We start from the raw sequence: 25,923 nt of genomic DNA, 5'->3' as shown, positions 1-25,923 counted from the left end.
TATAAGGCTGTCAGTCCATGTCTCGCCTCCAGCAATCCGGTCTGAAGACGGCCATAGCTCGACGGGTATTTGTTTTGCATAGGCGATCCGCCTCATATTCCTTGACACCAAAGCGATGACCGAGCCATCGTTCTCAATCAACACCGAATGGTCTAATAATCATACAGTGGACGATCAACCCATCACATTTCGCAGGCAAGAGATCCCAGAAAACGTGTACAATTTGGCTATCGACACTGACCAGCAGTACGGTAGCAGCATCGACAACACCTATCACTCATCTAGGCCCGAGTCTTTCATGACGACACCAGAGGAGCCCGTGTATACTCATCCTGTGACGAGCAGGGAATCTAGATCCTGGACTCGTGAATATTTCGGCACTGCTCCTCCTGAGCAAAGATATTCTTCCCCTGAAGCTGTCAATCCCACCCTCCAGTACGACCCTTCCCTTTCGCAAGGGATTTTTGGCAACACTATGAGAAACCATTGGCAAGCACTTGCTCACGATCAGACGGGGCCTGCCAGTAGCATCTATACTGCCATGCCTCCAGAAGACGTTCAATCATATCTAGCCAGTACCGCCAATGATACTATCCGTACTAGTGCTCTTTCTCGCCAAGTATACCCCATAGCAACGGGCGCTGGGCATCATCAGTTGCAGCAGATAGAAGGCTTACCGCTATCAGCACAGCACTGGCCACCCACTTCCAGTGTCCATCTCGATGCGGCTATGTGGCACCCCGCGCCCACTGAAAGACCCCTCTCACCACAACCCGCCTCTTGCCAATCCTCGCGCCTCATTCAGCCGAGCATACAAGCTCTGGGTAAGAGGAAACGGGTCGAACGTTCAGGGGTGATTAAAGAAGGCACATACCGCTTTCACGATGACACTCCTGTGGATTTTGATCACAACGGATATCATGGAATGTCCCCAGCCAGCGATGTGGGTACCACCAGGACAGCATCTTTCTCAGGCATGTCCACCTACCAGAACAGGATGGGTCTGGGTTACCAAGAGGGCGCATCGTTAAACAAGGTCATTGACTCTGATACTGGAGGGAGCCAGGCCATCAATCGGTCTTTGGAGTGCAATGGAAAGATCGGCTTTTGTGATCTGCAGCATCATTGGGTCGTGCGGCCTTTCGAGAAAAATGAGTTGCTCGTGGCGGACTTCCTGAGCCAGGTATTGAGTAGCCAACCACTAGGTTGGCATATATACTGGATAACCCCTACAGCTTTTGCCCCGGACTGGTGGCCAAGAATTGATCGTCTCTCCAATATTGTGCATTCAGAACGGCAACAGCTGTATCAATTTCTTTCCTGCTTCCGGACACACAATCTTGACATACATCAGCATGGCACTTGTGCCATTGCAAGGGATGAGATCGAAGTTGCAAAGGGCCGCCATAAATCTTTCAAGAAAAATGCGCTGTTGCATACTTTTCAGAATGAGACTGAACAGGATTTGACAGATTTAGCAAAGACGGCTGAACTGATCTTGAATAAACATGGAATAGCTTGGAAGACCTCTGGTATTGCAAGCGACTTTCCAACCGCTCATCCAGCCCGGTACCCCCTGACACAATCAGATTTCCAGTCATCTTTGTCTGGTATCAGCAGTGTCCAGACTTCAGGGATGGCTCGAGACTGCTCTAGCATACTGCCATCGTCATTAGGTCATGGATTGATTTCCTACTCTACTGAGAAGATGACTTTTGACGTATACGGTGAGATTCCCTGTCATGTTCAGAATACCTGGCCCGCTCACATTAATTTACTTACATCCTTGTCAATAACTGCCTTATGTATCTTGTCGGACCAGGCTCGAATCAAGTCAATAATATTGCAGTCAAAAAGCGACCAAGGATTGCATTGGCCGCTCCCCTTGAGTATACCCAGCTTGCTCCTAGCAAACCGATCATGGGAAAACAGTGTGGAGGGGAACTTTTGGCATGTTCCTACAGGCGGCAAGAACCTGTGCAGCTCTTGACCGGTAAACATCTGGAACTATTTAAGCTAATCTACGCAGGACAGACTGTTGGAAAAGAAATTGACTGGAATGTTTTTGCACCAGAATTCAGAGGTATGGGCAAAGGCGGATCAAGAAGTCTTGGCCATCTGGTGCAAGGTGAGGGACACAAAGGTATCCTGCTCAGATTCATGACCAACTGCCGGCAGATCATTTGCCAGACACATCATCACCTAGGGACATGTCCGATTCTCCAAGACCAGTTACAGAAGAGAGGTCTTAGAAACATCCGGTTAAAGATGACAGGCTTGGAGGACAGCTTTCAGGCTATCAGAAACCTAGCAAAAGACGTGTGGACAGGTGGTCGTCCAGCACTATTTGAAGCGATTGAAGCATCTGTTACTGAAGGATAACTGTTATTGTAATGTTGTTGTTATATCAAATGTTCTTCACGGCGAAGTGCATACATAGGCACTCCAACCGGTGTGCGCCAATATTCGGCTGTACTTTGGATCTTCTCGCTTTGTCTCCGTCATTGCATGAAAGCTTCTAATGGTGGTATACTGTACAATGTTGTTTATAGTATATTTGAAGACACCAAGATCCCCGAATCTCATGCTTGACCATTGTAGCAGATGAATCCCAATTGGTCCTGCTGTCATCCGCACAAAATTAGTTAAGGAACAGGCTGGAAATCCAGGTCTGAGGAAGGAATGCTCACGTCAATCGAGAATGGGTAGGTTTGGGAATATATATTGATGAGAATGGAGTCAAGACCTATTTTCATGCCTTGTATCACATGTTTTTGTACTAATAACGGAACCAATGGGTTGAGATCTAAGTACAAGGTGTTCGTCATCATCTAAGCATTTTCAATCGACGCTGCATCAGAGTAACCGGCTATGTGCTGGTCATTCGAGTCAGGATGCTTGTATCGCGCCCAGATGATACCATGTAGGGGGTTGAAACTGATCTCGAGAACCTTGAAACCCTTCTGGCTAAGTACACACCTGACTGCCTGAGCAGTCAAATGCTTCGTTGTTTCATAGCTTTCGTTCATGGCGTTCTGAATGCTCCTCATCTTGTCTGGTAACAGTCCTGTATGAACTTGGACCCCGAAATACAAATCGAAATACGTCCCCAGGACGACTTCCCTCAATGTTGTCACCTTGATTGGGAAGCGTTGTCCCCCCACGATTCCAGGCAGGAACATGAAGCTATTGTAAACGATGCTGGGACCTTTAGAAGACTTGGCCCTCACGATCTGACAGACCAAAGCCCAGAGTGCACAAATGACAGTTCCGTTTGGAGAACTTTCGTAGGCTCGATCTGGGCTATACCGGACACCAGCAACAGGCCACGCAAAGATATCGTCTGTAGAGGCTGGCCCCAGAGGCAAGGTGTCTTCTACGCTAGCTCCAACAGTTGGGGTGGACGCAATGTTCGAACCTTGAGTCGCAGTTCGAGCTTCCCGATCAGAAGCAGGTGTCGAAGAAGATGAACGATCTGGTAGGCGCATTTTATTGTCCCCGGATGTACTGGTAACGATCGAGCTCAGTTGACTGCTGGCAGTCGAGGCAGTGCAACCAGTTTGGCTGTTGAGATCTAATTGCATGACTGAGAAGAGATCGAAAGGCGGTTGCGCTGAAAGATCGACAGAAGCTATAGCAAGGTTCTTAGCCGGAAAGGTCTAGCATACTGTGTGGATATATACCCTCAATCCCTAAAAGCGGTCGCATTGCTAGCATGTTGCTGAGCTGAATGCCCATGAAAGGATTGCCGAGGGTCGTCAAGCTTCTTCGCCGGCCCAAAGGGGCAATCCTGACAAGAATACCGTTCCCCGGAGGTGTCCTTGGCAGGCGTATCGTCGAACGCTGGAGAATGGTGCTCTTGAACAGGGCGTGTGCCTCTTCTGCGATCGATTCGAATCGCGTCCTCCCAGCATGCAAGTATCCCCAAAATTAGACAAGAATAATTGCAATTGGCGTTTCGTGTGTTTATATAAGTTCACCGCGAGCAGATCATTACAATCAAGCATCTATCTCAAACCAGAGGTCGTCTACAAAGCGAACCGAACGCGCGGGATCTGAAACGCGCACAAATTCTCTCCCGCTCCTGTGAGATCACTTTTCATCACAATTACGTTATTCGTCAAGTCCGCTGACCGCTCGCTGTGCGAGCTTGTAGCTTGTAGAGTTGCAGGTCGGCTCACAATTGCGTTTCTACTCGACTCGACACCCGTGCTTACCACGGTCCGCCCTGTTTTGTTAAGCAAGACGTCGTACATCATCGAAGAGCAAGAGCAAGCACTAGTAAGCTTGACGCTTCCTTCAGTCTCTGTACTGCTCGATCCAACAATCTAGCCTAACCTGACTATGTCTCTCCACCTTCAACCAATCAACAGAAAGTTCTGCCGTTCCGAGAAGCTCGACAGATACCCTGGCCATCCATCTCGACCTCAAACTTAGTAATCTATCCAGGAATATGAGCGAGTCTATGCCCCGAGATAAGCTAGGCAATTCATAGCAGCATCACACGATAAAATATCTAGACCTAGGGATACATTTTCCGCGATCGAGGCTAGAGGAATGGGTTCATAACGAGCTGGAATCTCGTTCGCTTCACGCCCTGATCGAACTCCTCCACGCATAACTGGCGACGTAGAGATGATCATCCCCAGGTATCTTGTACGTGGCCCAGACTTCGTGATTACCACCATCACCAACCACCTGGATGACATCATAGCCACAACCGGCTATATCGGAGCTGATATCGGAAAGAGCCTGATTGATGTAGGCATTGCTCTGGCAGTTGCCGTCAACCGATAAGACAGCTCTTCGCCTCGTCTCGAGGGCCTCGTGTATCGCTTGATAGTATGGCAGGCGCATCATTTGGGCGGAATCCTGAAATTCGATCAAATCGAGGGGGTAGTTCTTGTTCGGGAGACGAAAATATGTTTCAAACATATAGAGGCTATTCAAAATGTATACCCTGATTTCGGTTTTTCTACCGGAATCATCCTGAGTAATCAGCCTGCCTTCTTGGGATTTGAAACAGCCCTCCTCATAGCCTTGTTTGCATCGAGCCACCAGAGCCTTGATTCCCGTTGTCAAATTCGAAACCTCCTTGAGAGCCGGAGTCCCTGCCCCTTCCCAAAAGGTTACGGCGGAGGCTGGCTGCAACAAGATTTCGTGCAGTTGGGCTGGCCTTTCATTGGCGACTGTTATGACCGATCCTCCAATCGTTGTATCGATTTCAGAGGTGGTATCTCTGTAAAGAGACTCCAACCCGATCTGGGTGTTGGTCTCGCTGGTACTCCCGTGCGGCCTATCCAGCGGGTCTGGTTTTGGATACATCCTTGCCGCGCTCATAGGATATCCGGAAAGTACATAGACCTCTTGATCGCTGGTGACTTGATATGAGCTACCAGGAATGGTCGTTTGGGCGGGAGCGTTGAAGGTAGAAGCAGTTGACATCGGGTGAGACGTGTTTTCGGTATGCAAGGGAGACATCAATATTAGGTCACGTTGTGACAGCGTTCAGTTGGTTTACTCTCGCAAAGCGTATATAGTCATTTACAATTTGAGCTTCTCGGCACCAGCACGTATGTTGATGCCATATCATCGAAAGGAAAGCTCAGGAGGTTATCGGTCACTGTTTTGGATGTATGGCAGACTATGACTCCTTTGTCATGTTCACGTCACTCGGCGTGTAAGGATTGAGAGCTTGACGTTCGATGAAGTTTGCCGATGACAAGCGGGATTGTCTGTATCGTCACGCGGGTACGACAGACCACTGCGACTCTCTGTCCATCGAGTGCGTCCGGATTTGCGATTAAATCAGAGTTCCGGCTAGCAGCCAGTCCTCTGAATCTGACAACATGGCCGCCTCTTGCGAACTCGACTTGGAGTGTGCAATCAACTTCCCGGCGCTAGCGTTGACCCCTAACGCAAAGCATAGCAGCCAGATGAACCAACGTAGATGAGCAGAAGGAAGTACGGCATCTGCGATAGAGAAGAACGATCTTATACTACAATAAGCCCAGCCGAGCCAAAAACCAAGCAACACGGGATCTAGCCGAAAACCTTGTTTTAAAAACGCGGTCGATTACGACCGACGATCCGATCCGGGACCTTGGTTGCCTTCGTCCAGTACTTGATCGACATCCTCCTGCGAAAGTCAAGTTCTAAGAACGTCAGCATGCGCGCTTGACCATTACTACTTGACAGGGCGGGGGTTCGAGGGTTGCTACAGTACTCACATCCTCAGCCTCTCGCTTGTACTCGGCGAGTTCCTCCTTCATCCTCGCGCTCTCGGTCTTGCTGTTTGAACTAGGACCGTCTTGTAATCGGTGCATGGCCATCATGCCCAGGACGGCTTTTCGGACTGTTCGACTCCCTTATCAGAAAAGAGCTCACACGGGGTCATAGCAAGAAGACCGCGGGGGCTCACAAGTCTTCTTGGCATCGAAGGCCTTCTTGACATTGGGCAATAGGTCTGTGGTACCTCCACGAGGGGTAGAAACGCCCGGATCCTTGTTATCACCACCGACGACTCGGAGCCAGTCATCTGCAAGGATCTCGGCCGAGGTAGGTCGGTTGGTAGGGTCGACGGTGAGGCATCGCTTGACGAAGGCCTTGGCTTGTGCCGAGACGCCCTCCCAGTACTCCGACTAACAGGCGGTATATCACGTGATGAGCTCAGGCCGAGTGATACGTATGACTTAAGCGGGACTTACAGGCTCGAACCGGTAATCACCCCGGATGATCGCCTGCATCTCCTCGTATTGGGTCTCCCGGTCAAACGGTGTGTATCCGCAGAGCAAAAAGTAGCTGTAGTACGGAAACTCTCGGGCTGTCAGCCTGCCTCACGGTATACGACCAAGTCGATCCGGAACTTACGCGATTACACCAATAGCCCAGACGTCTACCTTGAACCCGTGCCCGCTCTTCCTGAAGATCTCGGGCGCCATGTACTGCGAACGAGGATTGGCTTACGATCAGGTTGCGAAGATCCCATAGTATCCTAATGAGCCGTTCAGGACTTACTCCTGGCGTACCACACGTCGTGGTCAGGACGTTGAACTTGTTATCGTCCATGATCCTAGACAACTACCCCGACCACAAAATAACCCTCGCGACCACAATCAGCGATCTCACCTCTTCTCACGCGATCCTCGCATACCACATGAAGGTTTCAGTATGGAACTTACCCCGAAATCGGCTACGCAGAGCTCGGCATCGTCGGCCTTGCTCCGGAACAACAAGTTCTCGGGCTTAAGGTCCCGATGTACGATCCCTTCATCGTGAAGGTATTTGACGGCGCTGGTGATGGTCCTCACGATCTCTGCTGCGTCACTGCATATAGGAACACCATATTGGTGAACAAGGAACAGATTCGATCAGCTGGTAGCTCATGATGAACGAGCGGTGGGGCTAACGACGTGGTTTGAACACGTACCGCTCGTAATAGTTCCCCTTGCTGCAAATCCGGTCAAAGAGCTCTCCACCGGTACACAGATCAAAGACGAGGTAGAGGTTATGAGCGGTCTCAAAGTGGTCGACGAGACGGCAGATGTTAGGGTGGCCAGCGGAGACTCGTTTGAGGACGGCGATCTCGTTTCGGACCTGCCCGACAGGGTCCGTCGAGTAGGTTGTGGTAGGATGGTATAGCAGGGTATTGTTTTGGTAGAGGAAGTATGGTGTAGATAGGTTTGTCAAGCAGTCAAGCGATTGAATGGGATGAGGCCATATTCATGGTGTTGTAGCTAGATAGGACGTTCGGGTACTGACCATGTGTTCTCTCCCTGCCATCAATTTCTTGTTGATCACCTTGCACGCAAAGTACTCCCCGGTCTGCGACGTGTACCATCACCCGCCGAGATGAGGTTAGACCTTGCACATGAAGTAAGCAAGAGAGTGGCGGACTGACGGTAATGTGGACGGCTTCTTTGACGACGGCACTGAAAGACGAACCAAGGGAGTTCAGCGTTTCCGGAGCGAGGTCTCGGAGATCGTGCAGAACGGGATGACAGCTCACTAGGTACCACTATATAACCACCAAGTTATGAACAGTCAGCTTAGCGATACTCAGGAATGTATAAAGTAGCGGGGACTCAACTCACCTTCCCAACGTCCGACCGGTCTTGTACTACGAGCGAAAAGGTATTTACGCAGCATGAGCCGACGGCTTTGGCTGGCTGGATACAACTTCGAGTGCTCACCTGGCAGGGGACGGTCACGGGTGCGGGCATGTTGACTGACACAAGAAGATTTGATTGGCAAGAGTGATGATCGAGTGGAGCACAAGGAATATAAGTGACGGTTCGTATATGAGTATATGGTGACGGTTGGTCGTGGTCAAAGGAGAAGCTGCTTCAGCTCAACGAGCCGGAGTCGGTGTTCCCCCGCCGACATCTCTAGGAACAATTGATATTATTTTCTTTGTGTTTTGGCTGACACGTGACGGGGATATAGTACAGTGGTAGTACGCTTCATTTGCAGGTAAATCACCTAATATTGAAGAAGTCTTGGGTTCGATCCCCAATATCTCCATTTCTTTTTGACTTTTTGGCAACCTCGCCGATCACGTCGACCGGACCGCATCCTCATGCTTCGGGATTCAGGCCGGACCCTCGTACAAGCACAACAGCTCGAGATGATCGATTGTTCAGGTCGACATCGTCGTTCCCATCGGTACATATGTAAGAGGAGCATTCCCTTTACACTAGCATCACCCCCTCCTATCTTCTTGAACAGCCACAGTCCTCCATATCATCGAAATCAATCACCGAACAAGAACAACCGACACCATGCCACCGGTCACCCGTAATCAGAGCATCACGAGCATCATCGACTTGACCTCGGACGACATCGCACCCCCATCCCCACCTCGACCTACAGTGGCCAATCATTCTATGGCTCCTAGACGGAGGATGCGGGATGGCAGTACGTCTACTTCTACTACGACCGTGACGACGGGGAGTTCGGGGAGTGGAAGTCGGGGTGGGAGTCGGGGTGTTGGGATCGGTCCGAGTTCGAGTGCGGGTAGGAGGAGGAACGGGAATGCACTCAAGAAGAATGAGGTTGTGGATGAAGCGAACGATTACGGTGATATCAACGGGAACGGTCCTTCGACCATCAACGGGACCAGACCGAACGCATCTACCTCTAAACCGTCCAGACCGAGTTTGAGGAGAAAGAGGTCTAGCTCGGAATCGAGCATCGTCGCTCTCGAAGCTCCTCCTGAGGGGATGGTCGGATTGGCGGGGAAGAGGCGGAAGGTCAACGGCAACGTCAACGGACAGGTCAACGGACAGGCTGATAGGCCTGATAGGAAGGTCAACGGCAAGGTCAACGGGAAGGGCAAAGCACGGGCTACGAGTGCGGATCTGGATATGGACGGGGTCGAGAGGGGGATTGATGTTGATGTGGATGTGGATCTGAGCTTGGACGAGGACGACCTTGAGATTGGAGGAGGGAAGAGGAGGGTCAGGCGGGCAGGGTATGGCGGAATCGAGATTGCAGATGACGAAGAAACGGGACATGCGGAGGGCGATGAGGACGATGTTGGTGACGGGCATGGTGGGATCAATGGAATTCCCGAAGAGAGCCTCTTGGCTAGTTTCCGTGAGTACACCTCGGCTTGGGCCTGCCTCGTCTCTCAATAATAATAACAAGACATGGAGCGGAACTGATGAAAACGATATCGAAATGGATTTCGTAGAATGCCCGATCTGCCTAGCACCGCCTATTCAAGCCGTCTTGACCCCCTGTGGACACGTCAGTAAGTACCTCAAACCCTTAACGCCCCCATACATCTCAAACCGCTGACCACCTCCTACAACTCCGTAGCCTGCGGCGCCTGCCTATTCTCAACCCTAAAAACGCAAGCTATCCGAGAAAGACGTCCCCCGAACCCTACCGGCCAGCTCCCCACTTCGGGACCTGGGATGAAGAAACCCCGAGGAAAGGCGGATCAGGAAGCTTGGTTCAGGAGGTTCGGGGCTGATCCGAAGACGGGGAGGATCAGGGGGAAGATCTTGACTGGGTCGTGTCCGGTGAGTTTCAGCTTGAGAGGTCTTTAGAGAGAGATTCTTAAAAAGCAGGGCAAGGAAGCTGATCTTGATCCCCATATCGATCTCGATCTGGGTTGTCCTTTCGATATGGTTGATACAGGTCTGTCGACACGATATCGAAGGGGGACTCGGACAACCCGGGGAAGGAGGGTGTATATACCTCGAGATATGTACCGTCTCTTCGGTCTTATAACCGGCTTACTTTCACGGAATTCCGGTTCACGAGCATGCATGATGGACGACGAATTGGACGACGACACGGACGAATGGACGACGACATGGATGGATGGAGCTTCTTTCGACTGGCTGTATTTGTGGTGTAGACTGGTGGGAGTGGGTTGTGATTTAGTTGTAAAGCGTTTGAACGACATATACCTCCTTGGGACATAACTTTTGCATCCGACGAATCGAGATTGAGGGATCGATCGATGACGCAAGTGATCAAGTGACACTTCGCGAAATTAGGTCATATCAAGTTCCGATATGAAGTGGTATATTCGTCGTATCACCCTCGTATGACCGTCGTATCGACAATCGATCTCATATTCCGCTGAAACGAGCATGATACGAGCGGACATGAAATAGCAGCATGTCCGTAAGGCATATCATGCTCATATGACGACCGTTTCCGTACCTCTATTCGACTATCGATATGACAACATGGCCTAGGTTGACTTCATTGACCCCAGCCCAGGCGACAGACGCAACGTCCTTGCACCCTAGACCCTTTGCTTCTTCACGTCCAATGTTGTAACCCACAACCTCTACGTATCTAACTCAAGATGTAGCAAATCACCCCATGCATAATGACGATATATCATCCACCTCAAGCACCTCTCGACTTGCTCTGCTTGCTGCCAGCCCGGAGCTCCCTGCGATCTGTTTACCCTCATTGAATCATCGAAAGCACAACCTCACTGTTCTGCCGGCGACATGGCTCCGCTTCGAGAATGTCGTTGCCGCCAATGTTCAAAGTGGGAGCTAGGTTTCCGGGCCATAACCTATGCCTCCTGGCGTCGACACAATCAAGCTGTTGCGCACCAGCAATTCGGCCTTGCACCAGGCGAACCGGCCCCATTTCAGGCCGTTGTCTTCAATCAGCAGGATAATCTACCAGACCTTGCTGCGAGGAGTCTATCGCCCGTCAATATCGACTGGGACGATGAGTACGAAGACGGATTTCAAGACCAGTTTCAAGGGGATTCGGGCTCGGACGATGGGATGGTAGGCTTGGAGGATGGATTGGAGAGCGGTGAAGGATTGTTTGACGAGCCCGGACTGGAGAATGAAGACGTCGAGGATCCTTTTCAGGAGGCGGCCGAGGAAGAAGATCAGGAATATGTCGACGGGCATCCGGTCATTCGTGTGCAGAGCTTACTACAGCATCACGACCTTACCCCCGCTACTCGTCAGGCATACACAACAATTGCGTTCGCTAAGATGACCGGTACCCCCGACAGACAGGCCGACAAGATGCTCGAACAACTCACGGCTACAGCTCAGATTGCCGTAGAAGGCCTTGATAGGGGAGCAGCGACAGCTGCCAACGCGGACCTCCTGGATTTCCTTGATGCGGACAACGCCACGAACAACTGGCGCACAGCTATGGCCCGGCTCGGCGTGTCAGGGGATAACTACATCCAACGTCAAATCTGCTGCCCCGAATGCTGGTGGTTGACACCGCTTGATCAGCTCTCGACTTTAGAAACCCCGGTCTGCGGCGCACCTCTGAGTGATGGGCATGTCTGCGAGGCTCGTATATACTCGGCGATCAATACAACTAGGACGCCTTACAAAATCGTTCCCTACGTACCTCTGTCGACCTGGCTAGCACTGTTCATGCAAGACGCCGAGTTCGTGAGCAATCTCCAGCACTGGCGAGACGAAGCAATGGGAGATCTTCAGTCAGAAGTCCTCGATCCCGCTGAGCCTGTGGTGCCACGAGAGGCCATGATGCGAGGCGTCTCGGACGGATCAGCTTGGCGGTCGTTCCCGGCGAATGTCATCCGCGAGGTAGACGCAGACTATACGGTTAGAGATGAACCGATTGAGGGCGCAGAGGATGCCCCCTTCCGGCATACCTTCCTGCACTATGGACTGAATATCATCCTGAACGTCGATTGGTAAGTAGCCTAGAGGCTAGAGGACGTTTCATACTACATGGGGCTGATCAGACTCCCTGTCTTAGGTTCCGAGTGAAAGGCATGCCTGGATACTCAGTCGGGGCGGTCTACGCAGCTGTGGCGAATTTGCCTCGGCACATGATGTTCAGGAAGAAATGGACGGCTCTTCTCTGTGTCATTCCCGGACCTGAAGAGCCCTCCTTAACGTTCTTCAACCGTATACTCCAGCCGATTGTGGACGACTTCACTCGCTGTGAAAACGGCGTTTATGTGCCTACCCATTCCTGCGGCCGCACTCGATACGCAAAGAAGGACGACTTGGAGCTAGTCTGCACACGCCTTTTGTTCACCGCTTGCGACTTGCCTGCCACGAAAAAGGTCATAGGAGCTGTAAGTCATGCTCATGGACGTCACCCCTGCCACCACTGTGGGGTCACCTTGGTAGACGTCAACACGGCCGCTGCATACGACTGGCGTCGGTTGCCCCCAAAAGAAGCGGACAGCGCGGAGCTATTGAGGCAAGCCTTCCTTCACAAAGACGCTCGTACTGGCGGGGAAGCCAAGGCCATCGAAGACGAATATGGGGTTCGTTACTCGGTATTGAACGGCCTCACAGGCATGAGCCACTCGAAGTCAGCTCCAGTCGACCCCCTCCACAACCTCTATCTCGGACTCGTCAAATCCTTTGTGAACTTACTCTGCGACAACGATCTTTTCGAGGGAGAACTGGACGGGACCCCCCGAATCGAGCTCTTTGCTGGAGTTTTCAACCGCGCTCGCTACCCTGGTCACCTCGGTCGGCTGCCGTCCAAGGTCACGAGACAGGTTCTAGCTGGGCGAGCCGCAGGTCTGAAAGCCGACCAGTGGAAACGTATCGCGCAACTGTTGGTCCATGCGCTGTCGGTCTCCTGGAGAAAAGAGGGAACCGACGAGATCGATGACGAGGACCTCGACCCACCGATCGAAGAAGCAGGCCCTCTCAAGAATCGACGACAGGGGACCCCTGTCGTCGATAGTCAGCCCGCAGGAGCACGGGGCCGGAGACGCAAGCCAGCTCGAAGGTCTCGTGAGGGCGAGGAAGATGTCCCGTTTCGCCGAAATCGGTCGCTCTGGTTCGCTGCAGCCGTATCACTCTGCGCAGGCATACGTATCCTCGACTCTCACTTTATCAGCCTATCCGATGCCGAAGACGCCGTAGAAGATCTGGCTATCTGCTCACGGACCATATTACGACTAGGTGGCCGCCTAACCATAAACTGGCACAATGCTATGCACTACGCCGAGTGAGTTACGTCCTGGACTGGTCTCCCTGCGTGTCTCCTGGCCTCATCACGGCGGCTAACGACATAACGATTGGTCGGGATAGACACATCAAGCTCTATGGACCTATTTCCAGCTTTTCGTGCTGGGCCTTCGAGAGGAACAACGGGACCCTGGCTCGGGTCAATCACAATACGAAAGAGCGCGACATCCCTTCGACAATAATACGAGCCTGGATTCGAGAAGCCTGCTTGGGGACCGTGCTGCACAACCCATCGCCCACAGCGACCGCAACAGAATTAGCCGCAATCGAGGCTCTCATCGCTGACCCAGAATTAGCTAGGGGAACGGTCATGCTCAACGAAATCATGAAGGCCGCCCTCCGTGCTCGACTGCCGGCTCCACTCAAGACCTCTCCTGTGAATCTGGACCAGTACGAGCACTCGCATCAAGCGTTACTGCGCTATGTCAACGAACATCATCCCGATTATCAATTCGTAGGCAACCTGGCCATGGTCGATCGACGGCCGTACCTACCAGTCCGATCCGAGAGGTATTTGATATATACACACGTGATCTATCATGGATTCAAGTGAGTGCGGCAACACGTGTAGGCGAAGGCCGCAAATGTCAAAGCTGACCGCAAGTGTCAGGTTCTGTTCGGCTCTATACAATCGCAGCGTCAGGGACCAGTGGGCACTGGCATCAATGACGCCGGACTCTCGGGATCTGGTCCGGATCCGCCTCTTTTTGACTGCAACGTTGGTCGTTAGAGGCAAACCCCCACTCAATCTTGAGTTAGTCCTGGTCGACACCTACCAGACTGCGGACCGAGGACATTATCCTTGGTCGCACAGGAATATCGACCTTGGCTACAAGGCCTATCTGCAAGACCCCGAACCTGAACCCCGTTTCCTGCCGATCGCATCGTTACAGGCTTCGGTGATCACAGCAAAGGCCACCAATCAAGTCGACGGACCGATCCTGGTCGCAATGTCATGTGACAGAGATGGCGGAGAACCCGAGTTCTGGCTACAGTCTGACGGACCTCAACAGGATGCAGTCGGCATCGCCGAGAATGACATTTAACTGGAGAACCGCTCCAGCGACCCGGAATCTAGAACATACAAAGTAGGTTGGAGAGTTGACATGCTACCGATATATCGGGGAAGTTTGAGAACAGGAGCGCGAGTGGAGAGGAATCATGTGGACATCAGGGCGTGCTCAATCATTACCGCCGCCGTCGTGAAAGGGATCATCAGGATTATATTGCCTGTAAGTTGTCTCGTTCTGGTCGTAATTGATGTACTGGTTCATCTGGGAGTATCCCTGGGTATTGTTGTTGTTGTTGTTGTTGTTGTTGAAGGAGAGCGCTTGATTGCTGACGTTGTTTCTGAACGTCGACAGTGGCTGAAAGGACGAGGACGAAGATGCTCGAGGAGTGTGTTGGGGATCTTGACCGGCGAGCTGCTGCATGTGCCATTGTTGGAACTGATGCATGAGCTGAGGATTGATAGACATCGGCATCGTTTGAAGTGAGTCAGCAACCGGCTGCTGGAAACGTGGAGGGGCTCGACTTTGACCGGGCTGGCGGGATTGTTGCTGATTGATTTGCGCTTGTCCTTGCGTAGAATAATCGCCGGGCCGAGGCAGCTGCTCGGAGTCCATACGACGAGGCGGTACCGTGTTTGACATTGCGTTCCACGACGCACTGTCTGCGAGGAGTCCATCGAGGTTTTGGTGCGGGCCGCCGGCGGGGGTCATGCTCAGACTCTCGGTGTCGGTATCACCCTGCGTCTCAGGGCTGAACGGGTAGTCACTCGTCATCGAATCGGAACCATGACCAGGAAGCGGCCTAGCTCTTTTCACGGTTGGACGAGCGGACTGGGCGGCTCGGCCTCGGTGAGCCGTGCTGCTCATCGATCGTGTGGCATCGCTGTCTGTGGGCTGAGTTGACTCCGATCGGTTGCGCTTGATAGTCTTTTTCTCCTTGCGAGCTTTCTGAATCATCCAGGGGTGCTTCTGATACCATTCCGTGAGTTTGACATCGGCAAAGGAGGTGGGAATATCTACAGGAACGATTTTGGTGACGATGTCCTCGTTGGCTGGGTCATTCAAGTAGGCTTCGGTGAACATCCAACGTTGGGGTGCCTGGTGGAGCCATGCGTAGCTGGGAACCGGATACATTTGAACAACGCTGGCTTCTTTGCCCTCCGGTAGGGCATCGAAACTCGGTCCTGAGGGAGGCTTGCCGCCTTGACGACCTCCAAAAGCAGCCAACTTCGTGTTCCAGATCGTCTTGTGGATCTTCATAAACTATCCAGCAACACAAAGGATATCGTAAGCACGCAGGCCTATGATAATTCGGGAACGGCGACTCACCGCTTCACTCAGCACGGTGCTGGTGTCGGGCTCATACCATTTGACTTTGCCGGAGGAGTTGTCGGGGTACAAAGGTGGAATCCAGTAGATGCATTCGAGGCCCTCGTACTCCTCGCCGCTGTATGCGGTATGAGGTCGACGTGAGTTCAAACGCGAGTTGGCCTGGTAAGCAGGAGCATGTCCAAGACGGTCAGCTCAACGCGCTTCTCTTCGTCCTCTCTCAGTGACTTACAGAGGTGAGCTTGCTCCGAATCGAGGCTTGGAACTTCGAATTTTGGGCTGCATAAGCCTTGTCGTTTTTCGATATCTCTAGCTTCAATTCATCTAAATCCTTCTTCTTTGCAGCATACTCCGGATCATCCTGCTCCAACGCCGCTTCCCTCTCAGCTACTTCTGTCAACGCCGCTCTCCGTGGGCCGGCATCGCCATTGGCCCCCCACTCTTTGATCGCATGCTTCTTGTAAGCCGCTTGGTTCTGTCGGAATTGACTGGTGATGGCTGACATGTACAAGTCTTCTGCGTCTTTCACCGCCAGGATGGATTCTCGATTGGTGTCAAAGGGAAGGGATAGCGAATCACGTTGGTCGGTAACGGCCTGAATGACCTTCAAGGTCTGCGCATGATTGTAAGTGGAGCTTTGAGGTTGAAGGTAGTTCCATCGGATCTGGTCGGCGGGCACGGCATCCCCGTTGAGGCCTTCGGTTGGCTTGCCGCTACCATAGAGGGCCTGGATTGCGCTCTTCACTAGCCTCGAGATATCCCGCTTCTGGGTATCCGTTGCAACAAATCCTCCCGCTGAAACCACCTCGCCCTCCGACCCCCTCTCCTTCAACGCATCAATTTCCCGTCGCAACTCTTGCATCTCCTGGTCCTTGTGCTCATCTCTCTCGGCTTGTTCCTTCTTGTAGTTCTCGAAGGCATCGGCGAGACCTTGCACCTGGGCTTGTAACGATGTGAGTTGAGCCTGTGTGTTACTCTGCGATTGGAGGGAGCTGATTTGATTGTTCTGCGCTTGTTGTGCGGCTGCCCGTTGACGCTGACCGTGGGATGGTGCAAAGGCACTTGAAGACGAGGAGGAGGTGGTACGCGAAAGGGGAGTAGGTGTATGTTGGCCCGGGGAATTCACAGGAGGTAAGTCTCTATCGGCCATTCCGATTCTTCGTGCCGTTGTTCGAACATTCGTGACTGATACGGGGATGTTTGACGATCATCAGCACATAAGGGCATGCAAGAGTACCATTCAAAGGACCCCACCTGCTCCAGCTGCTCGTTGATCATCGGTTCTGGTAAGTGTCTGCCTTGCGGGTGTTTGACCGGGACCTGACAGGGCTTCTGTCATCCGCCTGTGACTAGCTTGTACTCGTTGGTTGGGAGACACCGTCTCATTTCTAGGTATGGCTTCGTTCGAGAGTGGTGAAGGACGGTAGTTTGTCGAGGTAAAGGAGGGGGTTGCCTGGCCGGACATTATTACTCTCGCATCGATATCGCAGCCGGTTCCGGCTGTCGACCTGAAACCTGTAGTACGGATGTATTCTATGCAGTAGCCAAGCCTATTATGATCCGAACCTGGTCGAGCCGGCAGCCGGGGGACGATTTGTTACGGTCGAATATCTGTCAAATCTGATGTTGTTATCATTCCTGTATTGATGTCGTTTCGGATGTAGAGGAGGCTCGTATAGTAATCGTATCACGTGATCTAAATGACGCGTATGGGACGCGTCGCGTGAGACGATAATGATACGCGATCTTTAACACGTCATATGGGATATATCATATTCGATGTGATACGAGGGTCATATTCGGCCGATACGACTCGTATACCAATCAAACATCGTGAGCGATATGCACCGTATTTCCGGAGTGCAAGTGAGCAAGTGATAGTGTGATCATCTGCTCGACGACATCTTCGTTACCATCGACACCCAGCACCCAGACATTCAGATAGACAAGCAGCAAACATGATCCTCACCGACGCTTTCTGGCCAGTCTTTGCGTTGAGCTCTTGGTTCTCGGGCCAGCAGCAGCATCAGCATGACGAATCGCTTGCCAACGGAGGTCATCATCATCACCACCACGGTCATCATGGTCATCATGGTCATGTTCAGCCTTTTCCCGGGCATACGCTTTACAAGCTGAACGATGTGAGTCGATATATATGGGAAATGAAGGTATCGCCATAGATGCATATGGGACACTGATAGAGGTTGTATTCACGGTCGGGACTCAGGGCAATTATATTCCTAGTCCTGCTTGGGGGACGGGTACCGTGAGTACCGATCTTACTCTCCCCGAACCTCTTCTCGCTCTTTCAATACTTTTCTGACGGGATTCGATATCTGTGTCACCCTCGCTCTCACAACTATGACCGCATCGCCTACCCAAAACCATGACGACCATATATACGGCAACAACGCAGGCAACAGCCAGAGAAGGAAACGCAACCCTCCTCGTAGCCCAAGCCCTCGAAGCAGGATGGAGGCATATCGACTGTTCCTTGATCTACAGGAACCAGAATGGAACGGGCGAAGCTCTAACAGCGAGCGGGGTTCCACGGGGGGAACTTTATATCACCTCGAAATACGACTCGTTGACCAACCAATCCGTTCATGAGGAACTCGGCTTGACGCTCGCTCAATTGCAATTGGACTACCTCGACCTGTACTTGATTCATTTCCCCCGGGCGGCAGTCAATGGAGGTGGCCTGAAGAAGGTTTGGCGGGAGATGGAAGAGGTGAAGAAGATGGGGTTGGTCAGGAGTATAGGGGTTAGTAATTATGATAGTGTGGAGCTTTTGGAGGAGGTTTTGGAGGTGGCGGAGGTCTTCCCGTAAGTGTTGTATCTGTAAGGGGCGAGAACGGGTAATCGAGGCGAGAGTTTGGGGCTCATCGAGGTGTCTTTCGACGTGTTCAGGGCTATCAACCAAATCAAGTGAGTAATGTATTTCCTCTAGGTTTCCGAAGAGAACGACCCGCATTGTAGGCTTCGGCGGCTGACCCGCTCTTCTACTCTGTATTAGCTACTCGGTGTACAACGCGGTCGACAAGGCTCCGGTGGTCGCTCTGGGGACTCAGCATGGGATCCTTACCTCGGCTTATGGAGAACTTCGAGTGAGCACCCGTTCTTCCCTACCTACTTTTGAGGCTCGCAGACAGCTCGATAGTTTCGTCCTCTCTCGTCGTCTTACTGACCGTCCTCGTTGTTCTGCAAAATCTTGTTGTCGTCGCAGCCGATCACCTCCTCGCCCAACGGCCCGGCTGATATCATCGGCAAACAGATCACAGACCGATTGTCCAAGGATTACGGGAAAGAAGTGACCTATGCGCAGATGATCTTTAGTTGGTTGAAGAGTACGGGCGTTGTCGCTGTTACGTGAGTCGTCACTTCTATCCACTCGAGAATTACAGCGTGGACCGAAAGAGCTAATTCGAGCATATTATGCATTGCTGCGCACAGGACGACCTCGAACAAGGAGAGATTGAAGGAACAGGTGGTACCCTTCGGAAAGGATTTCCCTCTGGTCACGGCGGCCGAGGCGAGGGCTTTCGAGGCTAGCGGATGGGGGTACAAGGATTGATCGAGGAGGAAGGTGATACAAGTACATATGAGCGAGGGAAATGTATGTACAACAATGCAACCACATGGGTGGCGGGCTTGTTGTAGGATCGAAGTCATGCGAGATGATCGGTCTCGGCTCGGGCGACTAGGTCGTCGACACGTCCCTGAATGCCTTCGACAGATGAGATCGTACCAAGGAGTACTTTCCGTTTGGGTATCCAGCGCTTCTTTTCCACATAGTCGAGCCATTTTATCACAGGACGATTGTATGTCGCTCGACGGGGGTTCCTTCTCTGACGCCTCGCCATCGCTAGGTGCGATACTGCGATCCACGATGACCGTTTTGGGATAGGCGCTCTTCTGGGCATGGTCGCACTCCAAGATCGAGGGAAGGGTACACCGATCACTAGCTGCTCCAAAAAGAGAAAAGGAGGGGCAAGTAGTGACAACAGACACGGGAGGTGCAGATGGCGCGAGTTCAGAGACCATAGTGGGTGGATGAGTAACCACACGATTCAGTAGATGGATTGCCGGGAGGTCGAGTAATCGGAGAACACGTTCTTTACGGTACAAGGCGAGGAATGACCTTGAAAAAGATTTTGAATTCGATACGATCACACGGGCTGAGCAGCCGATTGTCGATCGGGACCTGCGGCTTCGCGAAACTTCATTATAATCTCGGCAACGACGCGGGTGGCCTTCTCTCTGACCGCTTTAAGCTGGAATCGATGCATCTTGCCTTGATCACGAAGCGCTTCAGCAACAGTGTAGGAAGTAAGCGCTTGTTGAGCTGAATCTGCCATTTCGTGAATGTTCTCGCTGATGTCTGAGATCTGAAGCAAAAGAGAAGTCTGTCAGATCAGAAGTGAGACAACGTCGATTCCGAGAACGAAGGGTTTTAAAGGCCTTGGAACATATTGTCCTGTGTCCAATCTCAATCCATCGGATGCTAGGACGACCTTGGTCATTCGAGGGCAAGGTTGAAAGGAGCGTTCGTAAGGACCCATGTATAGCATCGCTGCGTTAGCTGACGGATAGAATGTCATACACGTGGTACTGTTAGCTGTGATGGCCTGCTTTCGGCGCGCTGCGAACTACGACCATCAAATCAGCGGGTAGATTAAGGAGTACCTTGGTAACGTCTTGACTTCTTCATCTATGGATTCGCGAAAGATGAAATACAATGGTTCTCTAAAAGACTGATCCAGCATCCCTTTGTCAATCTGCCGGTTCTGCCCAGAAGCAGGCCAGACGCTTTGGTATACTCTGAGTTTCCTGCCAGACCCAATAGAAATACCACAACTGACCATCGCTCAGATTCCTTAGCTCGAGCTTTTCCAGACTGTACTCGTGGTTGAATTGCTTCAAACGTTTCTTATGGCGCTCCCACTGTTCGGGCGTTGATCGTTCGACCCTCTTGATCATGGGTCGCTCTTGAGACGTGTTGCTCTCCGTCTGGAATCCCTGGCTATGGACTGATCTGTAGATACGGAAGGTGAAATAGACAGACCCGAGGGTGAAGAAGACTTCTCAAAGATCGATTGCAGTTTCTAGAAAGCATGAGTTGTTCTCATCTCCGTCTGTCGGGAACGACGGGACGCTGAGGATATCGCGTACGATTTTCTGGATCTCGGCGGGCCATAGCTCTTGACAATCCTTGTCCTCACCGCTAGTCTCGACCGATGTAGGGCTGACGGATTGACCCGCTCCAGAGGGCGTAGTCTTGACCTCGACAAGTTTGGCGTCATGCGAGCCTGGCCAAGTTTGGCAGAGACCTGAAAATCTGAGGGATGAGATCCCGGTAAGGGGGGAAGCGGTAGCGCTGTAATCAGGTAAAATGGTGGGCCCGAGGTTGGATGCCGAGTATGCCAAACATGATGCTTTGTCGATCCCTAACATGATGATCAGGGATTGCCGACGCTGGCTGTGGAGGGGTGTGTGAGGGGATATCGGTACAAAAACGAGTGTGGCGTTATATATGGCTGCGAAGCAGGACGACTTGATAGGGGGATTATCACACGCTATAGGAATGCTTCTCCAGGGGTAAGGCAACAAAGGAAGACAGAAAGTTGGCGAGGTGACACGTATACGACAGCACAAGGAGGATCCTCTGGCGATGGGATTCATGAGCGATTGACAGGGCATGCGGATACGAGGAGTTTTTGCGCAATCACTGGTTTCATACAGCAGTTATGATCGTTCTATCTTTGTGATTTGCCTTCTCCAACTGTCTCAGGCTCTCAGATCAGTCTCCAGTGATCTTGCTATATGAAATCATCAAGCTGACATGGTGAAACATGAAACACCATCTGATTACGGAACCATTTTAGCTTGCACATCAAAATTGTCGCCATCGATGGGTTCTGCGGAACCCCATATGACCATTAGTAAAGCAAGGGAATATCTCAACCCGTTTTCAGATCTCGAACTGCTCATACTTAACGATATTATACATAGTGGTGCTACAGGGATACTGGTACAACAAGCGGACAGAGTAGGAGTAAGTATCACTGAGAAGACTCGTCACCGCAAGCTGTCGTAAAAGCTAGACGTCTACTGTTGCAGCAGGATCGTCTCCGCTTGTGTCCGAACCTGGAGGCGTTAGCACAAGGAGTTCTGAGAGATCGGCGTCAGAGCTCGCTCCAGAATGACTCCTCTCTGGTAACTCGTGGTTGTCCAATGAGTCATGTGCAACAGGCGAAGTCGGGGTGTGCACAAGGTTTGCAGCGACGTGGTAAGTCTTGCGAACCCACTCCCCTTTGACAAAGTGTGAGACGGCGAGCCATTCACGTTCCTTGCATACTTCCAACTCCACGTGCGGAGTCAAAGATTCTGCATCGCCTGGTTTAAGCTTCTTAATGACATTCATCAAGGAGTCCCATGTTTCGCGGTCGATTCTGATGGTCGGGCGAAGCTGGTCTCGGTTTGACTTGCGAAGGGGGCAGCTCTCCGGTCCAGGTGACAATCAGGCTTCGACCGGTCAGCGTTGAATAGGCATAGCCCACCGCGAAGACGCAAGCTTCTGCGGCAATTAGATACCAACCGAGATCGCCCCACTTCATCCCCTTGGGAATGGTCTTGGGAATCTTGTCCAGCGTTTCGAGCAGCTGTTTGTGCGAGAGCGAAGGTTCCTGCTCTCGACCGGGATCCGGTTGTTGGGCTGGACTTTCGGTCGTTGTGACAGTGATGATGTCGGTGTTGAGACTGGCTTCTGGTACAGACATGGCAGCACAGATGGTGCAAGGGACACTATTGATCTTGTCCCGCATCTCTTCGATTGAAAGACGCGGAGGGACCGACTTCCAAATGTCAGAAACGAATGAATTCAGGGCGCTACCGAGAGTACTGATATCGCTCATATCGTTGTTCACGCAAGGGGGTTTGTGTTCTGTGATGACTGAGAAGGTATGACATAGATGAGGGGGTCAAGGTGGAACGGCCGCAATCTCGGGAATGGTCTGGACTATATAGCTTTCCCCCCGGCCGATGCTACAGGAGTGGGATGAAAGGAAGACGCGAGAACGCCAGCTTGCACGCCACATGATGAGATGCCCTACGATCTCGTGATCGTTCAGCTGACCAGGCTTCAGCTTAGCAGGTGATCAGAGTGACATCCTTCGTTTTTGGGGAAAGCTGTCATTTGGCCATTCGTCACTGAGGCCGATTGCCATGCCATATACAGCAACCTTTCGGCCTAGAAAAGATGGCGCAGCCTTCACATACGCCTCTTTGGGCGACTAAGCAGACCAGCGATGTTTCATAATAACTATTCTGTAGCTGATTCCCCGTGTTATATATGCATGGGGAGCCTGATATGTGATCAGAGATAGGGGGCGACCTAGAGTCATCTGCAGGTGTAATGGTCCAGGCCACAACAGTGGTTCCTCAGGGGTGAGAGAACAAAGGATGATCAGAATCAGGCAGACGGCTAGTGCAGGATGACGTCTAGCTCTGATGAATGTGGGTCGACAGTCGAAGTGCATTCCACGTTCCCTGTTCCCACAGCATTGTTCACGCACGTTTATCTGTGCAACTTGGGTCTGAATGATCGTCCTATCTCACAGATATACCGGGCGGTTTGGGTCAACTTGGAATTTCGCGATATCATACCGTTCACTGCCGCGCGATATCATACCAGAGCTTTTCACTGCGCAACATGAAATACCACGAGAGATGGCAAGGGCGAGAAGTCCAACCAAGCGAGTTTCATGGTCTCCTAGAAGTCCAACCAAGCGTGTCAAAGGTTGACTAGAAGTCTAACCAAGCGAGATCATCACAAAGTAAACATCACACAAGTCAAGTTGCAACAGCAAGATGACATGATCCCCCAAGGTACACCCTTAACTGACTGACCATGACTAGTCTGAGAAGGGTTTGGGATGTGGTACCCTGTCATATGACTGTCTGATAAGTATCATGCTCGAAATTGCGCTTAAAAAGGGTGATTTAAGCTGTAATTTGCTGGTATCTGATGTTGCTCAGACAGAAGCTGCGGTATGATACCGCGCGGCACCCCAAAATACAGTGGTAAGATAGCTCGCGGCGAGTTGACACTTTCGGCGCAGTATACACAGATCAGTCTCAAGCGATCTTCCTGTGTTGAACTTTCACAGCAAGATGATAAATAGCCATCTGGCAAGGCAACCGGTTCAGCTTCCACATCAGACCTGTCGCCTGAAATGGGTGCACGCAACTTTACTGCATCTGGAGTAAGCCTACAGTAGGGAATGCCTCGAATAGATGCCTAATTGCAGATCGTTTGACTGTGCCAGTTGTCTAGAAGGGGACACTGCATGAACAATAGTACAACAGGTGATCAATCGGTCAGAATTGGAGCTGGGTGATACAAATTCAGATTTAACCGTGCATGCTACTGTTTGAAATACGAGTCATGATCACAATTCTACGGTGTCCTTAGCCTCGCTGTCCTGATCCGAGCTGATCTCGTGCACGGAGCGGTACCCTCGGTCAACTCGACCTTCCGGAAGCTAAACGTCTGCTTGCTCATCAAGATTTCCTTCCCTCCCTTCCGATGGCGGAGGGGTAATCATCGTCTCATGCGTCTCACTATCCGAAGATCGGTCTAAAGGGTTGCCACCGAAACGATTCTCCTGATGCGAGTTTTGATCAGCCAACGCCTGACATACTTGGCTTAACAGAGCGGAGATGTCATTGGACTCGTGACTTTCAGCGAAAGGAATCTGTCTGATCTGGTAGCCGATCATCTTGCCATTGTAAAAAGTTTCTGCTTTCAGGGCGACACCATTGGAGGTCGATATGGCACTGAAATAGGTCGTTCCCGGTCTTCTAGACTCAACAAGACACAATGAAGTCTGGCCAGCAACGAGTGTTTCGTCTACTGTAGTAGTTCCAGTGGAATGCCGTCGTTTCGTCGGTATCGAGGCTTCTGCACTGGAGTCGCTCACACCTGACTTTGCGCCCCCATTTTCGTCCTCCGAGGACCAGTCTGGTTCCGAGCTGGAGGGGTCGACGTCGTATCGATTCTTATCCTTTTCGTTCTTAAGCTCACGAAGGCGGGCCTCAAGCTTACGCCGACGGCATTTTCGAACATACTGCCTGTAGTATGGACGACCAATCCAACAGATCGTCCCAGCTATGATACCGACAAGAATCAACACGGAACCGGAACATTCTAGTGGTTTCCATTCGATGTCTCGGCTCTTGATGTCGCAACGAGGTAATTGTGCCGCTGTCCATTTCAACCATTCCAGATCCGAGGCTCCTTCTAGATATCTTTTGATCTGATCGATGATCTTCTGCATCCCCAGATGTGGAGCAGCTGGTTCTTCGGCCGATCCCTCTTCTTCAGAACAGGTGGTCGAAACAATGATCGAGTGGGGCCAATCGCTCCGGGCGGTATGACATCGAGAGTGATCGTCGATGCCACAGGTCGCCGTCAAGACACACGACAGGTCCAACACATCGGAGTTACCCCTAGACGAAGCGGGGCAAGTGGCCAGGTTCGGGTTTATGCACGAATTGTCAATACTTTGCACGGATAACTGTGTCATAGTCAGGAAAAATTGGAGGGACCGGAGAATGGGTCCAAGATAGCAAGTTGATTGAGTGCTTGGTATGATCGCTTAGTCAACTGACAAATATCAAATCGCCAACCTGATGAGTATATATACTCATAGAATAGACGCCGGCCTGATCTCGTGACCTGCACAGTCGTGAAAGGAAGTCGTAATCGATCACGCAAGATTTCGTTTCAGCCCCTGCTTCTTCATTCTATCACGCGACTTTCGAGTAGCGCAATCTCATTTTGGCTGGCTGAACAACGCGAGCGATCTTCATACCTTCTCTGTATTGTGGTTCATGCCTCATTGTAGCCAGCAGTCAGAGAATGCTGGGTAGAACAAAGGATCGCATGCATGGTTCTCAGGCTTACTTGCCTGCGACACTTCGATATACAGCAATATAAACGATCTCAACTGCATCTGATCGTTTTGATCTTTCCCTCACTTCAACAACTATCACTTTTAATGACTGGCCATCTCTAAGCTGTACTCAACACAGAGATCTCTCAGAAATCC

General features: G+C 51.6%; 9 protein-coding genes and 1 non-coding gene across 10 annotated transcripts; 5 read left to right on the top strand and 5 right to left on the bottom strand.

Annotated features, from left to right (window-relative positions):
• Positions 1-115: 115 nt before the first annotated feature.
• Positions 116-2,252, top strand: HD553DRAFT_322756 (uncharacterized protein; the record flags this gene model as incomplete). Its single annotated transcript, XM_046181324.1, has 3 exons — positions 116-1,727; positions 1,823-2,128; positions 2,179-2,252. The coding sequence occupies 3 exons, from the start codon at positions 116-118 to the stop codon at positions 2,250-2,252; spliced, it is 1,992 nt and encodes a 663-aa protein (XP_046037994.1).
• A 579-nt stretch (positions 2,253-2,831) lies between these two features.
• Positions 2,832-5,481, bottom strand: HD553DRAFT_322755 (uncharacterized protein; the record flags this gene model as incomplete). Its single annotated transcript, XM_046181323.1, has 4 exons — positions 2,832-3,631; positions 3,684-3,904; positions 4,135-4,311; positions 4,595-5,481. 4 exons carry the CDS (start codon positions 5,479-5,481, stop codon positions 2,832-2,834), a joined length of 2,085 nt encoding a protein of 694 aa, XP_046037993.1.
• Positions 5,482-5,947: 466 nt separating this feature from the next.
• HD553DRAFT_192974 (putative calmodulin-dependent protein kinase) lies at positions 5,948-8,370 on the bottom strand. Its single transcript, XM_046177037.1, has 13 exons — positions 8,193-8,370; positions 8,094-8,119; positions 8,009-8,017; positions 7,901-7,931; positions 7,762-7,824; positions 7,430-7,596; positions 7,182-7,326; positions 7,018-7,080; positions 6,871-6,944; positions 6,708-6,801; positions 6,422-6,641; positions 6,231-6,355; positions 5,948-6,139 (listed from the first exon to the last, which is right to left on the bottom strand). Exons 1-13 carry the CDS (start codon positions 8,220-8,222, stop codon positions 6,077-6,079), a joined length of 1,110 nt encoding a protein of 369 aa, XP_046037992.1. The 5' UTR covers positions 8,223-8,370; the 3' UTR covers positions 5,948-6,076.
• A 65-nt stretch (positions 8,371-8,435) lies between these two features.
• HD553DRAFT_t32 lies at positions 8,436-8,523 on the top strand. The gene has a single exon. It is a non-coding gene; the product is annotated as a tRNA-Ala (tRNA).
• Positions 8,524-8,588: 65 nt separating this feature from the next.
• Positions 8,589-10,465, top strand: HD553DRAFT_307736 (uncharacterized protein). The gene is made up of 4 exons (XM_046179458.1): positions 8,589-9,597; positions 9,695-9,754; positions 9,823-10,028; positions 10,147-10,465. Exons 1-4 carry the CDS (start codon positions 8,781-8,783, stop codon positions 10,237-10,239), a joined length of 1,176 nt encoding a protein of 391 aa, XP_046037991.1. The 5' UTR covers positions 8,589-8,780; the 3' UTR covers positions 10,240-10,465.
• A 1,054-nt stretch (positions 10,466-11,519) lies between these two features.
• On the top strand, positions 11,520-14,518 carry HD553DRAFT_269779 (uncharacterized protein; the record flags this gene model as incomplete). Its single annotated transcript, XM_046177630.1, has 5 exons — positions 11,520-12,169; positions 12,235-13,072; positions 13,220-13,452; positions 13,536-14,021; positions 14,083-14,518. 5 exons carry the CDS (start codon positions 11,520-11,522, stop codon positions 14,516-14,518), a joined length of 2,643 nt encoding a protein of 880 aa, XP_046037990.1.
• Positions 14,519-14,653: 135 nt separating this feature from the next.
• HD553DRAFT_322752 (uncharacterized protein) lies at positions 14,654-17,276 on the bottom strand (the record flags this gene model as incomplete). Its single annotated transcript, XM_046181322.1, has 4 exons — positions 14,654-15,745; positions 15,812-15,973; positions 16,044-16,996; positions 17,066-17,276. The coding sequence occupies 4 exons, from the start codon at positions 17,274-17,276 to the stop codon at positions 14,654-14,656; spliced, it is 2,418 nt and encodes an 805-aa protein (XP_046037989.1).
• Positions 17,277-17,570: 294 nt separating this feature from the next.
• On the top strand, positions 17,571-19,739 carry HD553DRAFT_348767 (Aldo/keto reductase). The gene is made up of 7 exons (XM_046183411.1): positions 17,571-17,952; positions 18,039-18,077; positions 18,228-18,637; positions 18,722-18,739; positions 18,828-18,918; positions 19,038-19,180; positions 19,265-19,739. Exons 1-7 carry the CDS (start codon positions 17,770-17,772, stop codon positions 19,383-19,385), a joined length of 1,005 nt encoding a protein of 334 aa, XP_046037988.1. The 5' UTR covers positions 17,571-17,769; the 3' UTR covers positions 19,386-19,739.
• Positions 19,740-20,896: 1,157 nt separating this feature from the next.
• Positions 20,897-22,725, bottom strand: HD553DRAFT_334351 (uncharacterized protein; the record flags this gene model as incomplete). Its single annotated transcript, XM_046182138.1, has 4 exons — positions 20,897-21,348; positions 21,654-21,729; positions 21,924-22,217; positions 22,297-22,725. The coding sequence occupies 4 exons, from the start codon at positions 22,723-22,725 to the stop codon at positions 20,897-20,899; spliced, it is 1,251 nt and encodes a 416-aa protein (XP_046037987.1).
• Positions 22,726-24,110: 1,385 nt separating this feature from the next.
• HD553DRAFT_367822 (uncharacterized protein) lies at positions 24,111-25,398 on the bottom strand (the record flags this gene model as incomplete). Its single annotated transcript, XM_046184130.1, has 2 exons — positions 24,111-24,155; positions 24,514-25,398. 2 exons carry the CDS (start codon positions 25,396-25,398, stop codon positions 24,111-24,113), a joined length of 930 nt encoding a protein of 309 aa, XP_046037986.1.
• Positions 25,399-25,923: the final 525 nt, after the last annotated feature.

The sequence above is a fragment of the Filobasidium floriforme genome (assembly GCF_021052385.1).
Source record: "Filobasidium floriforme strain CBS 6241 chromosome Unknown HD553scaffold_6, whole genome shotgun sequence".
NCBI lineage: Eukaryota > Fungi > Basidiomycota > Tremellomycetes > Filobasidiales > Filobasidiaceae > Filobasidium > Filobasidium floriforme.
The sequence above is the reverse complement of the archived record's forward strand: the minus strand, read 5'-3'. Positions and strand labels throughout refer to the sequence as shown.

Coding starts and splice junctions, on each gene's coding strand:
- HD553DRAFT_192974 (XM_046177037.1), bottom strand. CDS start 8,222: ATGCCCGCACCCGTGACCGTCCCCTGCCAG. Junction 7,327..7,429: donor AAGGGGAACTATTACGAGCG/GTACGTGTTCAA, acceptor TCCTATATGCAG/TGACGCAGCAGAGATCGTGA. Junction 6,140..6,230: donor ACAAGCGAGAGGCTGAGGAT/GTGAGTACTGTA, acceptor TGACTTTCGCAG/GAGGATGTCGATCAAGTACT.
- HD553DRAFT_307736 (XM_046179458.1), top strand. CDS start 8,781: ATGCCACCGGTCACCCGTAATCAGAGCATCACGAGCATCATCGACTTG. Junction 9,598..9,694: donor GAGCCTCTTGGCTAGTTTCC/GTGAGTACACCT, acceptor TGGATTTCGTAG/AATGCCCGATCTGCCTAGCA. Junction 10,029..10,146: donor TCTTGACTGGGTCGTGTCCG/GTGAGTTTCAGC, acceptor TGGTTGATACAG/GTCTGTCGACACGATATCGA.
- HD553DRAFT_348767 (XM_046183411.1), top strand. CDS start 17,770: ATGATCCTCACCGACGCTTTCTGGCCAGTCTTTGCGTTGAGCTCTTGG. Junction 18,078..18,227: donor CTGCTTGGGGGACGGGTACC/GTGAGTACCGAT, acceptor GCAACAACGCAG/GCAACAGCCAGAGAAGGAAA. Junction 19,181..19,264: donor ACGGGCGTTGTCGCTGTTAC/GTGAGTCGTCAC, acceptor TGCTGCGCACAG/GACGACCTCGAACAAGGAGA.